This window comes from Mobula birostris, chromosome 10 (genome assembly GCF_030028105.1).
Source record: "Mobula birostris isolate sMobBir1 chromosome 10, sMobBir1.hap1, whole genome shotgun sequence".
Lineage (NCBI taxonomy): Eukaryota > Metazoa > Chordata > Chondrichthyes > Myliobatiformes > Myliobatidae > Mobula > Mobula birostris.
The window spans coordinates 130,765,196-130,781,593 of NC_092379.1; the positions used below are offsets into that span (position 1 = coordinate 130,765,196).

The window sequence follows — 16,398 nt, forward strand, 5'->3', positions numbered from 1 at the left end:
TGATGGTGTCGAGACTAGCGCATGATTTGGATTTAAGTGAGGGAGAGTTGCGCAGCGTCAGCCTCACTCTCTCTTCCCAATTCCCATCTGAATCCAGTGGCAAGACAGAGTCGAGACGGCTGGAGATGAGACTAGGCGCAGTGGATGACCAGGACGTCTTCTGTATCTAGTCGTGCTCTACACATTTCACAACACTTGCAGAGACCGCCTTCTTGACCGTTGGACCTTCCATTGGTCTCGTCCGCTCAATCCGCCGGAGTCTGTCTTCACATGCAGGGATAGACAACTCCCTCTCACCGAGGGAACTTCCAGTTTGAAGTGGTGAAGGGTGGGGGGAACCAGGCTGGTAATGATGCCATGCAGTGGGGAGCACTAAGATCTTAGGCACGAGTACTGTACATCACCTCACAAACTAGCCACCTTCCTGATCCCCACTGTTGACGAGTCTGCAGATGCCGCGTCGGCCTCGCCAGCCAGCCCCCTCAGAACCCACACCGGCGCTCTTAATTCTGAGGTGTAATCCAATCGCCTAATGGGATTAAAAAATTTTTGAAACCTTCAGGTGTTGAAAGGCACTTTGTTAATTCAATTTCACACTGAGCTGAGTCTGGACGGGAACAGAGAGAACGCGATGGCTTGTGTCCAAGGGGAAGTCCTTCTGACCGGCGGTGAGCATGTTATCTTACCAGGATTTATTTTAACATCCTGCTGGCGGTGTTATTTTTCATGCACTGAATGATAGACTGGGTGTGTGAATCGGGCTGCCTTTCCCGCGTTGTGCGTTTCGCCGTTTCCGTGGTCAATTAATTACCATCAAAGGTGACCCGTTTCCTCCCCACTTCCAAACGAGCAACAGACTTCGCTCCTAGTGCTGCATTTTTTTTTCACATCCGCAAGAGCACACTGAGCATGCTTGGCAGGGAGCCGCTGCGCAAATTGCGAAAGAAAGTTGGGAAATGTCACTGCAGAGTGAGTCATTCGCGGGGCGGTGTGCGGTTACTTCCCCTCGCACGCCAACGCTGCGCCTTGAGATGATGCGCTCCACTTCCCCAGTCCGCGCCCTCAGTTTCATTCAGACATGGTACAGTAATGTGACGAGCTGGACGCAGGTCGCAAACCCGGGAGATGATGACTAATCTTTACCTTTCTTCCTGATGATTCAGTGAAAAGGAATCCACCCTTTTCACAATTCCTTTAGGAATATTTTACAATTGCAAAACCGGTATGAGGGGTACAGATAGGGTAAACACAAGCAGGCTTTTTCCACTGAGGCTGGGTGGGACTGGTACTAGAGGTCATGGATTAAGGGTGAAAGTTGAAATGCTTGAGGGAGAACTTCTCACTCAGAGGGTGGTGAGAGTGTGGAATGAGCTGTCAATGGATGCAGGTTCAATTTCAATATTTAAGAGAAATTTGGATAGGTACATGGATGGGAGGGGTACGGAGGGCTATGAAGGTCAATGGGGCCAGGCAGAATAATAGTCTGGCACAAACTAGATGGGCAGTAGTGTTCTGTGATCATGGTGTTTCTTAATAAAAGCAGTCCAGCTCAATTCAAACTAAAGTAAAAACAGAAATTGCAGGAAACACTCATCAAGTCAGGCTGAATTGGTGGAAAGAGAACTGTTGTTTCAGGTTCAGGATTCTTGGTCAGAAGCAACAAGCAAAGTGCTGGAAGATCTCTGCAAGTCAGACGGAACCTGCGGAGGGAAATGGACAGTCGACCTTTCAGATCAAATCCCTCCACTTGGACCGGGAGTGTAGAGGGGACACATACAAAGTGCTGGAAGATCTCTGCGAGTCAGACGGAACCTGCGGAGGGAACTGGACGGTCGACCTTTCAGATCAAATCCCTCCACTTGGACCGGGAGTGTAGAGGGGAGACATACAAAGTGCTGGAAGATCTCTGTGAGTCAGACGGAACCTGCGGAGGGAACTGGACGGTCGACCTTTCAGATCAAATCCCTCCACTTGGACCGGGAGTGTAGAGGGGACACATACAAAGTGCTGGAAGGTCTCCACGGGCCAGGGTGCATCTGTGGAGGGAACTGGATGGTCAGCATTTCAGGTCATGAACCTGGGGAGTTAGGCAGTATAAACAGGTGGAGCAACAACTGGCAGGTTGTCGGTGGATCCAGGTGAGGAGAGGTGGGAGCGCAAGTGGCAGGTGGAGTGCAGTGTAGGGAAGTGTATGGTCATGCACTTTGGTAGAAGGAATAAAGGTGTATTATAGTTTCTAAACAGGGAACAAATTCAGAAAGCAGAGGTGCATATAGGGACTTGGGCGCTATGCTGCAGGATTCCCTAAAGGTTAACTTGCAGGTTGAGCCAGTAGTAAGATAAATGCAATGCTAGCATTCATTTCAAGAGGACTGGAATATAAAAACAAGGATATAACGCCGAGGCTTTAAGGCATTGGTCAGGCCTATGAGCAGTCCTGGGGTTCTATATACAAAAAAGAATGTGCTGGCATTGGAGAGGGTTCAGAGGAGGGTTTATGAGAATGACACTGGGAATTAAAGGGTTAACTTGTGAAGAGCATGTGTTGACTCTGGACCTGTACTTGCTGGAGTTGAGAATAATGAAAGGCGATCTCATTGCAACCTACCAAATATTGAAAGGCCTAGATACAGTGCACAAGTGTTTCCTACAGTAGGGGAGTGTAGGACCAGACGGCACAACGTCAGACTACAAGGACATTCCTTTAGAACGAAGCTGATGGGACTTTGTTTAGCCAGAGGGTGCTGAATCTGTGGTGTTCCTTGCCACAGGCAGCTGTGGAGGCAAAGATCCTCACCATCTCCCCACAGTGTGGATGCAGTTTCCTCTAACGTGCCAACCTGATCTGTGCAGTTCCTGTGGCCTAATGAATGTTACAGGGTCCTAGCCTAACCTTTTGTAAACGGGACTATCAATAATTTGATGTGTCTTTTTAACTAGTGCTTCCACTCGTTGTCTCTTCAGTATGAACCTGCAGTCTAAGGTCATTTCCTGATCTTTCTAAAATATCAACCTTCCCCCCACCCCCAGCTGTACTTCATTGATGAATCAGTAATTTTTTTTTCATTATTGTCACATATACAACATATAGAGTTTAAAAAAAAGCTTTGTTTTGCTTGGCATTGCAATTTTTCAGCTTGTACCCAGCTTTTTGTACAAATATTGAACATAATTAAGTTTATGGACAAATTATTGATGCAACAGAAACATCATATTGAAATGTATGTTTGGTCTACACTCTGTTGCCATTGGGTCTGTTTCAGGGCATTTGTATTTATCACGTAACGTTTGCATTCCACCCTCTTGTCATGGCAGTGGTTCGGATCACACATGACAATGTGTCTCTGCCTTCTGTAGAATAGTACAGGGCACCACCCTGTCCATTATGTGGAGATGCCTGTGGGCCTTGTCTCAGTCTCTGCCACAACTCTGGGCCTCTCTCTCCTCCATCTGCTGTGGACTTCTCTGACAATCCATCTGCTGCCAGATCTGTCTGGGTAGCCTCCAACCTGATGGCACCAACATCAATTTCCCTCTTTGGTAATTTTCCCCCTCTTCTTCTATTCCCCACTCTAGCCTCCTAACTCTTCTCTGCACCTATCATCTTCCTCCTATGGTCCACTCTCCTCTCATATCAGATTCCTCCTTCTCCAGCCTTTTTGATTTGCCTGCCACCTTCTGGCTAGTCCTCCTTCCCCTCCCCCATTTTTATTCTGGCATCTTCCCCCTTCCTTCCCAGTCCCGAAGAAGGATCTCAGCCCAAAACTTCGGACTCTTCCATTTCTATGGATGCTGCCTGGCCTGCTGAGTTCCTTCAGCATTTTGTGTGTGTTGTTCTGCAGGATAATCAATTGTGTGCTTTTTGTTGACGTCCACTGCTGGGTCTGCTCTGGGATCAGCAGACATCTGGTGTCATTACTCTTCCGAAGGGGGTAATGACACCAGGAGCATCAGGAGCTCTTGGTGCTTTGAGGAAAAAAAAGCCATCGGCTGTGCATTTTAACCTCAAAAGAACCCTTGTAACTGATCACCAATCAGAAGCATTAACTATGCTAAATTGAACTAAATCCAAAATCAGTGTCATATTTCCATTCAGTAATTGTTATCTTGATCATTAGTATCACATGAGAGTTCAACTCTCCTCTAGTCATTGGACCTAGCTTGAAGCACTAAACAAGTGGGCCAAAAAACCATTGAAATAGCTTTCAATTTAACAACATGACTTCACACAGCAATCATCAGTTTCAATGGATTTGCTTCAAGTTTAGAATTTATTTAAATCCCACAACATAAGGGAGTAAAATTCTTTCTTTATCACAGACAATTTCAACTTAAAATTTTCAGGAAACAATGTATTAATATCCAGTAAATCTTAAGAATGTAATTTTAATTATTAATAGCTTCTAATATCGTGAACCAAAACAATTGCAAGTATTTTCTTTAACAAAGTTATTTGAAAACGCTGGTCAGGCTTTTTGTGGGAAAAGAACACTAGCAGAATTTGGGTCCTCAACCCTTCAATGGGACTGCCAAAAAATATTTTGCAAACAGATTCAGCACTTTACTTGTATTCTGATACAGATTTTAGAATTAAACAGAAGTTTTAAACTGGTCAAAATGATGGAACAAAATTAGCTCCTCAACATCTCCATGTATTGCCACCTTGTTGTGATGGAGAGACCGGAGATTTCTGAGAGCAATGCCACCTGGAATTTAGCCATTTTGCACATAGCTTCTAGTAGGGTCACCCACGGTGGCAAGGTCAAGGGTGGAGTTCTAAAGAGCGAGCGATCCAACAAAGATCTCAACAGTGGAGGATGACGCATCACAATGGCAGTGAAGGGTGGAGGAAGGCTGCAGCATCTAAGGTTCCCCAGCCATTCTGAACTGACCCTGACCCCAGTCTATCAAGGACCACGTGGTGGCTGCCCGTGCATCACGTTAAACAATGCCTCGCGCAGTTATCCAGCATGAGGAAGCAGAATTGCTGTTCCTAATGATGCAAGGAATGCAGAATCTTAGGGCAGAGATTTAAATTGCTTGAACGAAGAATGATTTAAAAGCTCAAGTTGTTCAGATTTGGGACTGTCTGAGATGATGGTGGAAACCAATTCCAGGAAATTAACCATCACCATGAATCTCTACTACTTCAGACACTGCCTGATCAAAATTCCCTGCACTTATAGTACTTCACTGTTGAAAATCATAATTTAGCTTTACTACACAGAACTTGCAGGCAAATTTGAAATTCCTTATTAAAACAGGTAGAAGACATGCAATATGAAAACAAATTCCATAACAGCACATAACCCCTGAAGGGTCTCAGCACGAACCATCAGCTCTCCACTAGAAAAGGGATTTGATGCATTGTTGTGGCTCCCAATTAACAATGACGCTGAGATACTTCCTAGAATGCACTGGGACATATCATCATGATGTACTCTAGGGTCTTTGGGTATTTCAACATCAGATACTCTCCCAGATGACCCAGCCAGGGTCGATCAGGCCCCAGCAGCAATGATTCTTGATCCATAGCGATCAGCAGGCACATTCATAAGACCATAAGATATAGGAGCAGAATTAAGCCATTCGGTCCATCAAGTCTGCTTCACCAGCAGCTTCTTCTTTTTGAAGTCCCCATATTGCCATGGAAAGAGTAGGTTCTTCAGACGGGAACACTTTGCACAGCAAATAAAGGGAAGTTTGAAAAAGGTACTATTTTTCAGAACCCACATCTTTTCCCTCAAACATGCAGGCACCTATTGATATTTATTTTGCATTCCCTTATTCCCACTAAGAATCTTCACAATTGACAACATCCTAAATAACTCCAGAGAATGAAATATTCTGGAAGGAGACTCTTAACGTTGTTATCAGATTATCTTTATCCTTCCCTTTGAAAGCAAGAGGGTAAAAACTGCTGTACAATGTTCCAGATGCATTAGTTTTATTAAAATAGTATTCACCAAGTAGATAGATACATCTGAAAAGCAGCAGGACAAAATGTATACCCCAAATTCAGATATATTCCAAGTTGAGTCAATAATTTAATTGGGTTTCTTTCCCAGCTACTAACACTCTGAAGCTTTTGAATTTAATGCGATCAAATGCCAGTCAGCAGTATCTGATGACAAGAGGCAACTAATCCAACAATAACAGTGCTAAGTACATGGATGGGAGGCAAACAGTTCTGACATTGGTCAATGGGATGAGGCAGCATAATAGTTCAGTAGACTAGGTGGGCTAAAGGACCTGCTTCTGCACTCTACTGCCCTGTGATTCTAATCCCCTGGTAACAGAACTTATTAAAAACTCAGGTCAGGGAACCCTTGCATAACCACAGCCAGCTTTTTAGGTCAGTGACCTTTCAAGGATTTCAGTAACACTGTTTTCTTTCAACATTAAGTAAAGCCACCAATCTTGGGGGAAAAAAAAACTTTATTGACAACTTCTAATATTGTGTACTGTATATAAGTGAAGTCATTGGTACGAAGCCCATGCTGCACATCTCAACCCCACTAATGCTTTCAGGCCTCTCCATTTACTTTACCAACCCCAAAACCAGTAACGCCAAAGCTAATGACAGCTTCATTAATATTAATCCTGCTGGGACTAGCGTCGGTCTTGCTGGAGGAATATAGCAAGTCAGGCAACATCTGTGGAGGGAAATGTTTCAGCTCAAGATCCTTCACATGGGCTGGAAAGAGACAGCAAACAGAATGGGGCTGGGGTCAGAGCAAGGTGAATGGATTTATCCAGCAGGCAGGGACCCTACCCATCCTCACTTGTAACCCTGCAATGAAGTTCAAGCAAGCTGCTAGGAAGAAAGTGAGCAGCCATTTCATTACTCAAGATCCATGATTTCAATTGAAGGAACCCAAACAAAATGTTTTAATGCCAGATCTGATAAGCCTACACCTGTTAAAACATAGTTACAAGCAAAATCCTAACATTCAATCACTATTTGTCACCATTCATAGACCTTACAGAATGTTTACATGGATCAACAACCAAGGGCAGTTTTACTGGTGCAGTATCAGCCAATGAAAAGGGACTGAAAACTCACAGACACAGCTACATCCAGACTCGAGTTAGGATTTTGATAAGACTAAAGATTTATCTTAGTGTTTCAAATGGGGATAAATCATTGATGTATCAGATGCAACTATTTGTCTAGGAAGATCAAACTGCTACTTTGTAAGACATGGCATAGTGACAAGTGTAGCTGCACATCCAGAATTTCACGCCATTCCAGCCTGCTACAAGCTAATCCAAAACACAGCTGTCAACACGCCATCTTGGCAGCTGTACTCAATCCACTGCAAAGAAATATGATTTACAACCAAGCATCAAATTGTGTTCCAATCTAATGCACATCATTTGCTGTACAAGCAGGTCTACAAAAGCCAGTCCAAGGCAAGTCTTTTAAGTTGTATGAGGACACCAACTGTAGATAATCATTAAGAAAAAAAATACTTTATACATAACCCAGGCCCAAGATGACTTTATAGGCAACAGAATTTGCATTTTCCTGTTTAAATGGCCTGTACATTAAGGCAACAAAAGTTCCTGCGGTACAAACTATAACTTGCAATTCAGGCAACTGGCTGCACAAGAGTACCTGGCATTGAAATCATAATTCTTTAGTATTTAATGTCAAGGCTTACAAAAAAAAAAAAGCCATTTGAACAGGAAGCTGGATAGTCTGCTGCGTTTTTAAATCAGTGAACTCCTTCATGTAAACAGTAGACTCATCCCCAAGATCAGGGAACAGAGAATACCAACTGTATACACAGTTAGCCCAAGGTACAACAAAATATGCAACAAAGGGACAAATCCTATGAAAAATGTATACAGACTTGCTGAGAAGTGTGAACATAAATGAAACATTAATAAAGGCTACAGACATTTACACTGTCAATTTTATTTTTAGTTACAGTAATTTAAAAAGAGCAGACCGGCTGGATGAAATGATTTAGTCCCATCATTACGGAATGATACTAAGTGTACAGAGAATGATTGTGGTCATTTAGCATGGTTGCTTCGTAACCCAAACCAGCTTTTACCAGATGGGCCCCTATAAATAGGTGTAATTTGAGAAAGTCCATGAATGTACAAGATATGTTACAAGTACAACACTGGTTCACGCAACATTGACGTCTGTGACCATTTAAACAAATTTCTTGAACTCATCATACAAGACCAGCACGAAAGCACCACCCATGCCTCGCAGCACATTGGACCAAGCACCTTTGAAGAAAGCTTTGCCACCCTCATCCTGCAAGATCTTCTTCCAGCAGTCAATTGTTCCTTTGTACATGATGTCAGCTGGAAATAGAGAGAAATTTAAAAAAGTTAGCTCAACCTCCTTCTAAGAAAACTGCCAATCAATCATCAAAAGTAACACAAAATGTTACTCTGCTAGTTAAACAGCATCGACAGAGTGGAATAAACAGTCGACACTTTGGGCCAAAACCCCTCACCAGGACTGAACAGGAAGGGGGAAGCAGCCAGGGTAAAGCATAGAGGGGAAGGAATACAAGGGGGCAAGTGATTGGTGAAATGAAATGTTGCTCTGCTCTACCCAGAAGTGAGGTCTGTGATATCCCACACAATGCAACTACTCAGCACGACTCTCCACTGGAGTGTCAAGCAACCACAAATAGTAGCTAGCTGTCAGCTTCTCCCCACCCCTCCCATAAACAAATGCCAGCACCTCTGCATCCAGGCTGGAGAGAAAAGCAGCCGCATATCCTAATACCAGTTAGGCGAGGATGGCGCCAGGGAGTGAGGACTATGTCCAGCTCCATCAGTAAATATTCCCGTTCAGGACTACTACAGCTACAGGAACTCCAGTAAGCTCCTTCTGCACTAGTTTTTAAAATATTTCTTACTATAACAGTAACTATTTATGTATTGCAATGAGTAGGTGCTGCAAATCAAATTTCACATGTCGGGGAAACAAGCCCAATTCTGTCTTAAGCATGCAACAGTCAGACCAACACAACAGCTACAAGCCACCCGCTCCTGGGCCCAGAACCTACCTCCTTTCCGCCCAGACTGCATCATCATACGACGACGCACAGTGTCAAATGGGTAGGAAGTCACACCAGCAACAGCTGTTACAGTCTGAGCAATCATCCAACTGACCACAATGTGGGTGTTCTTGGGGTCTGGGAGCATTCCTGGAGGAGAAAGGAGAATGGCAACACTTAGCACCGGCAGGAAGCAACTCTACGAACACGAGTGTACGGACGAGGCGTCGCAGGCTCACCTTTGGCGGTGTCGTAGATCCCGAAGTACGCAGCTCTGTAGATGATGATGCCCTGCACGGACACATTGAAGCCCTGGTAAAGACCCCTCAGGCCGTCCGATTTGAAGATCTTGGCAAGGCAGTTGCCCAGACCCGAGAACTCCCTCTCAGAGGCGGACTTCCCAACATCTGCGGCCAGGCGCGTCCGGGCAAAGTCGAGTGGATAGACGAAGCAGAGAGACGTGGCGCCCGCAGCACCGCCAGAGGCCAGGTTACCAGCAAAGTAGCGCCAGAACTGCTTCTTGTCAACACCGCCGAGGAAGATCTGCTTGTACACATCTTTGAAAGCAAAGTTGAGTGCCTGGGTGGGGAAGTATCTGATCACATTGGCCAAATTCCCACGCCAGAAGGAGATGAAACCTTGCTCTCTTGGAATACGTACAACACAGTCAATTATCCCTTTGTATTGCTTTTCTGCTGCAATCTGCTTGCTCGCATGTTGCACCTGTAACAGATAAACTCAAGTTAGTTGGGGTATCAAAATGGCCAGGAATGACAGACCTATTTAAACATCCTTTGGACTCTGCAATGGTGAAGCTGATCTGTACAAAGCTTGGAAACTAATCCCGCCCCCGAGCACTAAGGTGACCCAGGGCACGTCTGACCTTCCGACTGCATTGCTTGCACACGGTTTCCTTGGCTACCGGCTCGCGTTTCCGGCAGCACTGGCGATCCACGGCATTGGGCGCGCACACACCGCACCGGACGGATTGCAAACGCCCCGAGGAGCGACGGCGGCTCCGACGTATTGCAGCTCCGACCCATTCCGCAGTCGGCGGCGCCCTGCAGCACCGAACATTCCTTCTGCACAGCGACAGCGGGATTCCGCGAGCGATTAGTCATCGCGGCAACAAGCAGGGAAACACCTTCTGGGAGGGGTAGAGTAGCTGAAACTATCCGAATTCCTGTCACGGCGACTACAGATTGAACCGAGATTCTGGTGACTTTACCGACAGATTTCCCCCTCCCCCCGTAACAATACACGTGCTCCATTGTAGCCTTGGGAACAATGGACAGGTCAGACCCAGAGTTGCCTCCTCCTGCGGAAGCTCTTGTTCCGCTAACCAACACTGAACAACTTTTACTAAAAAATGCTTTAACGCCCCCCCCCAGCCTGTTAATTCCCCCACCCGGCTCGTTGAGATTGCTCGCCTCCAATCCACAGTAGGAAACGAGGCCGCGATGACTGCAGACTAGACCTCCCTCCCTTGGCGCCTCCTCCATCAATGCTAACTGGCCTTGTCCAATAGGCCGCGCTCCTTCTCCTTGCTACGACCTTGATTGTCTTGTAAGTCACGTTTGAAAATATACTTTTTTTTTGAAAATGAAGAAAACACTACGGATGGCGGCCACATGAATGCAATGCGCTTTAACGTAAATGCTAAGTAGATGCTCACTAGCCGAATAGGGAAAGACACGCTCATTTTCGGTAAGGTACTAGGTGACCGAAGGAGGAAGCTCCATTTTACGTTCTACTCTATCCGAGTGGGAAAAAAATAGTTTCATTGCAGCCAATTTTTCCTACGGATAACCGCCAAGAATGGATGCAATGCCGTCAATTCGCCCGCCAGCAGTTTGCTTTAGTACTGAAGAAAGAAAAGAAAATCAACTATTCACAACGCCGAAATTGCATTAAAAGGCCTCGATTACCTGCAGTAGAAGCTTTACTCTCTCAATGGGAGCCACGGCCGTCTTGGAAATAGCAGCAGCCACGCCACCAGCCAGGAAATCCTTAGAGAAACTTATGATCTTGTCTGTTGCCATTTCGAGCCTATTCAGTTTACTTCTGCGTCCTTTGTGTTAAATATTGAATACAATTGTCTTTTTTTTTAAATGCTGACTGACCAAAACTGCACTTCAAACTCCTGCCGGCGCCGATGAAATGGCCGATGTTGCAGCGGAAGTGAAGCTTTAAGGCGGCGGAGCTACCGCGAGAGCGCGCGAGCGGCGCCGGGGCGCGGAAGCCGTGCGCCTGATTGGTCAGCCGCGGCACTCCTCGCTGTGTGATTGGTGGGGCCGGCGTGGCCCCCGGGAGGCTCGCGCGCCGACCCATTGTCCTGGGGGGTTGCTGCGGAGCCGAGTGTTACGCCGGGCCCGCACTTTGTAACAGTGTCACAAAACCATGTCGCGCTGTTCCTGTCCCAGCACAGCTGTCTCCTAACTCCAATCAATTACTGCACCACCTTTGGGAGGAGACGGAACCAAACCCTTGAAGGTCACATTGTCGCTTGGTTGCATTTTTCTCAGACTCTTTCACATGATACTGGCTCCATGGAACCGCTGATTTCAAACTTAAAGTCAACTCATTGCTAATTTACTGATAGTAACCTACTCACGGGTTATGTAAGAAGGACGTTAGAGTGAGAACAGTTTTGAGCCCTTGCGACATACAACTGATGTATTTTTAAAGTTTTACTGCGGATTTACTCTGTTTCTGGTCAATTCGAGTTAGTGACCCTTTTCACTCCATTACTGTTCCTTGCTGCCCTTTCTTGCTTCCGGGCAATCACGACTTTTTATTTAAGATAAATATACGAGTCTTCGTCTCTATTTGTTTTCCATCTTTTATGACTCAGTTGATCATAATCTTGCTTTTCAGCGGCAAATTTGCACGATTTAGATCTAAAATAAGATTTCAAACAGACTTAAAATATGTTGGCACGCAGAAGATGCCGTTTTATCCTGTTCATTCCCCTTTAAAAAATCCTGGGCATTAGTTGTGAGGAAGAAGATTGAAGTGAGTTTAAACTGAACGCTGGGCATTTCGATCGCATAACGTAAGAGTAAATGCTGTACAGTACTCTAGGATTTCTAAAGAGTCAAATGCAGACTTTCAGATCAACACACGCAAAATACAGAAGGAACTCAGTAGGTCAGGCAGGCTCCGGAGAGTCCTTCATCAGGACTGGAAAGAAAGGGGAAGAGCTGCTGCTTCCTTTCCTGGCCCGAAATGTCGACCGGTTGCTCCCCTCCAAAGATGCTGCCCGACCGGCTCAGTTCTTCCAGCACTTACTGTGCGTTTCTCTGCATATCCAGCATCTGTGTTTTCGCTGAGATGTTAAATTAAGACGTTGCTTTCCAAATCAAACAAAACAAAACAAATCAACAAGGGGATCAAACTGAAAGTTGAGTAATCTGGATTCCGGAGAGGAAACCACGCAGTTGCCCTATTACTGTACTTCCAGTCCAGTCGGAGGTGAGAGGTAGCACTGTAACGATGAAACTGAGATCAAACTTGTTGTGAATGATGATCCAGCCTTGTCTGATATCTGTGTGCACTGAGATTCACTCTGTTGTGGATTAAGCTTGGAAGTCATTCTGTCACACACTAGGACGGAGAGGCCAGTCAGTAGAAGTGTTCCAGAAACAGAAAATGCTAAAAGTATTCTGTAGGTCAGGCAGCGTGTATGGAGAAACAAACATCTACTGGTTTGGTTTGAAGACCTTTGGCCAGAGTGTTCTGATTTCCAGCATCGGCGGTTATTTTTCTTAAAACATGAGAAAACTGCAGATGCTGGAAATCCAAGGCAACACACACAAAATGCTGGAGAAACTCAGCAGGCCAGGTAGCATCTATGGTAAAGAGTAAACAGTCGATGTTTCGGGCCGAGACCCTTCATCAGGACTGGAAAGGAAGGGGAGAAGTCAGAATTTGCTTTCTATCACCACCCCCCCCCCAAATATGTATCCCTTTCCGAAAGAAAAACTGATTTTTACCCCATTTCAGGAAAAGCAATTTGGAGACTGTGATACTAGAATCTGGAGCAACTGACAATCTGGTAGCATAGTGGTTAGCACAAGGGTTTACGGTACCAGCGAGCTAGGTTCAATTCCCACCACTGCCTGCAAGGAGTTGTACAATCTCCCCGCAAAAGTTTACACCGGGTGCTCCCATTTAGGAAGTTTCCTGGACGGCGTGGCATCAGAACGCCAGAAGGGCCTATTCTGTGTTGTATCTCAATAAATAAATCATCCACTGGAGGAACAGCAGCATCTGTAGGTGGAAGGGAATTCCCGATGTTTTGGGACAAAACCCTGCATCACCAGATTGTTTTCCGCGTGAAAAGGTTCCAGTCTGTAGCAGACCCAATTACGTTCATGAAAGACCACAGACCATAAGATAGAGGAGCAGAATTAGGCCATTTGGCCTATTTCATCCTGACTGATCTTAAAATGACATTACTCAATTTCAGAGGATTCCACAGACTTTCCTTCCACAGATAATCCCTCCTCACTGAGCACTTGAACAGTTTTTGTTTGATAACCAGTTCAACCACTGAAATTCTATGAAATCAAGACATTAACAATCATCAAAAGAAGCTAGAATGGATATCTGGCACAAATATCTTCCTGAGTCAGACAGACATGAATTCATGTCTGATTTCTAAACTTGATTTTGCCGGAGACTTCAGCACCGCCATTTAAGGTTAAAGTTCTACAAAGACAACTTAGTTAAGATGAGGGCTAACATCCCAATTGTATTTTCCAATTACGCCTAAAATCTTCCTGTTTTCTAAAAACAGATCATTTAATTTTTTGGCTGCTTGTGTGAATTATAAACCCATAAAACATAGGAGCAGGATTAGGCCATTTGATTCATTGAGTCTGCTCTGCCATTTCATTATGGCTGATCCACTTTTCCTCTCAGCCCCAATCTCCTGCCTTCCTCCCGTATCCCTTCATGCCCTGACCAACAAGAATCTGTTAACCTCTGCCTTAAATATACATAAAGATTTGGCCTCCACAGCTGCTTATGGCAACAAATTCCACAGAGTCACCACTCTCTGGTTAAAGAAATTCCTCCTCACCTCCATTCCAAAAGCATGCCCCTCTTTTCTGAGGCTGTGTCCTCTGGTCCTAGACTCTCCCACCATAGGAAACATCCTCTCTACATCCACTCTATCGAGGCCTTTCACCATTCGACAGGATTCAATGAGGTCATCCCTCATTCTTCTGAATTCCAATGAATACAGGCCCAGGGCCATCAAATACTCTTCATACAACAAGCCATTCAATCCTAGAATCATTTTCACGAACCTCCTTTAAACCCTCTCCAGTTTCAGCACATCCTTTCTAAGCTAAGGAGCCCAAAACTATTCACAATACTCCAAGTGAGGCCTCACCAGTGCTTTATAAAGTTTCAAATTACATCCTTGCTTTTATATTCTAGTCCTCTTCAAATGAATGCTAACATTGCATTTGCCTTCCTCACCACAGACTCAACCTGCAATTTAACCTTCAGGGAATCCTGCACAAGGGCTCCCAAGTCCCCTTGCAATGTCAGAGACAGCTTTTTACACAGAGAGGTGCATGCGTGGAACGTTCTGCCAGGGGTGGCGGTTACCTTAGGGAGAGTTTGGAGCTTCTGAGCTAGGTACATGGATGAAAGAAAAATGGTGGGCTTTGTGGGAGTGAAGCGTTGGTTTGTTCTTGGACTAGGTTAAAAGGTTGGCACAACATCTGCACCAAAGGGCCTGCACTGTGCTCTTCTGTTCCATGTTCTGTGTTCTAAAAGAGTTCCTTGTCCTCAAGGGGTTAATCAGGCACTAGAATTTCTGTCCAAGCTCAGAAAGGAGAAACAAGACAGTCCTCGTGCCTTCCTTCCCCCACCACCAAGCAGACTCTCTTACGTATATATAGATTTTCAGAAGGCTTTGATAAAGTCATAGGAAAGAGGTTAATGAGAAAAGTAATGTGGCAAGCTGGAATGCATTAAACATTGATATTTGCAGACAAGAAAGGAAGTTTAGGATCTTTTCTGGTTAGGAGGTGCTGACTAGTGAGGAACCAAAAAATCCAGTGCTTGTGACCCATGTATAAATGTTTGTGGGATTAGTTTCATTTCAAGTTCAAGTTGATTGTCATTCAACTGCACGTATGTATACAGTTAATTTAAACAACGTTCCTCTGGGACCGAAGTGCAAAGCACAATACGTATATCACATACAGCAGATACAATAATATTAACGTAATAAGAGATAATTTAAAAATATTCTGTATACAAGTTGGCACAAAGTTCACGTATGACATATAGTTGAATATCCAACTGTATTTCAACTGCTGGCGCTGTCGTGAATAATGTGTACTGGGTGGCAGCAGTGTGTTCAGAAGTCCCACAGCCTGGGGAAGGGGTTCCCAAACTTTTTTCTGCCGCGGACCAATACCATTAAGCAAGGGGTCCATGGACCCCAGGTTTGGAGCCCCTGACCTGGGGGAAGAAACTGTTTCCCAGCCTAACAGTCTTATACTGTGATACCTTCAGCCTGATGGTAGGAGGTCGAAGAGATTGTGGGATGAATAGTGGTGGTGGGGGGGGGCGGTCTTTGACAATGTAGAGGGGCACTGCAAAATCAGTGCCTCTGCTATATGTCCTAGTGGGTGTGGGGGGGAGGGGAGAGAGACCCCCCCCCCCCCCCATGATTCGGTCAGCAATCCTGACAATTCATTTGGCATTATGGTTGGCACAAACTTTGTGAACTGCACTGTCTCTCCCTGTTCTGATCTGCCTTGTATATCAATTATTTGGATGAGAGAGCTACATATAATATTCCTAACACTGTCAATGACATGAAACTGAGCGGGGTCACGAGTTGTAAGGAGACTTCAAGAGGCTTGACTCCTGATGTAGGGTCTCAACCTCTTGCCAATTTCTATAGATGTACCATGGAGAGCGTGCTGACTGGGTGCATCACAGACTGTTATAGAGGCCCTGATTCAGGGGCCGGAGAGGGTTGTAGGCTCTGCCAGCTCTATCACAGGCAAAACCCTCGCCACAACGCAGCTTCAAAATGTGACGTCTAAAAAGGCAGCATCAATGACTAATGACCCTCATCGCCTGGGACGTGCCCTAATGTATCAACGTCTACCATTACCCTGGCACAGTGTATCAGACACTTTCCACTCTCTGTGTAAATAAACTACTGCACCTCCGACATCATCCCTAATCTGAACATAATACTCCAGGTGTATAAGAAACTTGGAGACCATTTATTCAACATTTTATATGATGTAGTTTGACCTCTTTCGAATCCTTTTTTTTTAAACTAAAAATATACGGATAGAGGAGTGGAGTTAACGACATTAAT

General features: G+C 45.1%; 1 protein-coding gene and 1 long non-coding RNA gene across 2 annotated transcripts in view; one reads left to right on the plus strand and one right to left on the minus strand.

Moving 5' to 3' along the window:
• The first annotated feature begins 212 nt into the window (after positions 1–212).
• Positions 213–16,398, plus strand: part of LOC140204341 (uncharacterized) — a 50,362-nt gene continuing 34,176 nt past the window's right edge. Inside the window, exon 1 of the long non-coding RNA XR_011887592.1 lies at positions 213–668. This is a non-coding gene — a long non-coding RNA (uncharacterized lncRNA). The remainder of the gene's footprint in view (positions 669–16,398) is intronic.
• On the minus strand, positions 6,421–11,203 carry slc25a5 (solute carrier family 25 member 5). The gene is made up of 4 exons (XM_072270989.1): positions 10,964–11,203; positions 9,275–9,758; positions 9,045–9,185; positions 6,421–8,328 (listed from the first exon to the last, which is right to left on the minus strand). Exons 1-4 carry the CDS (start codon positions 11,075–11,077, stop codon positions 8,171–8,173), a joined length of 897 nt encoding a protein of 298 aa, XP_072127090.1. The 5' UTR covers positions 11,078–11,203; the 3' UTR covers positions 6,421–8,170.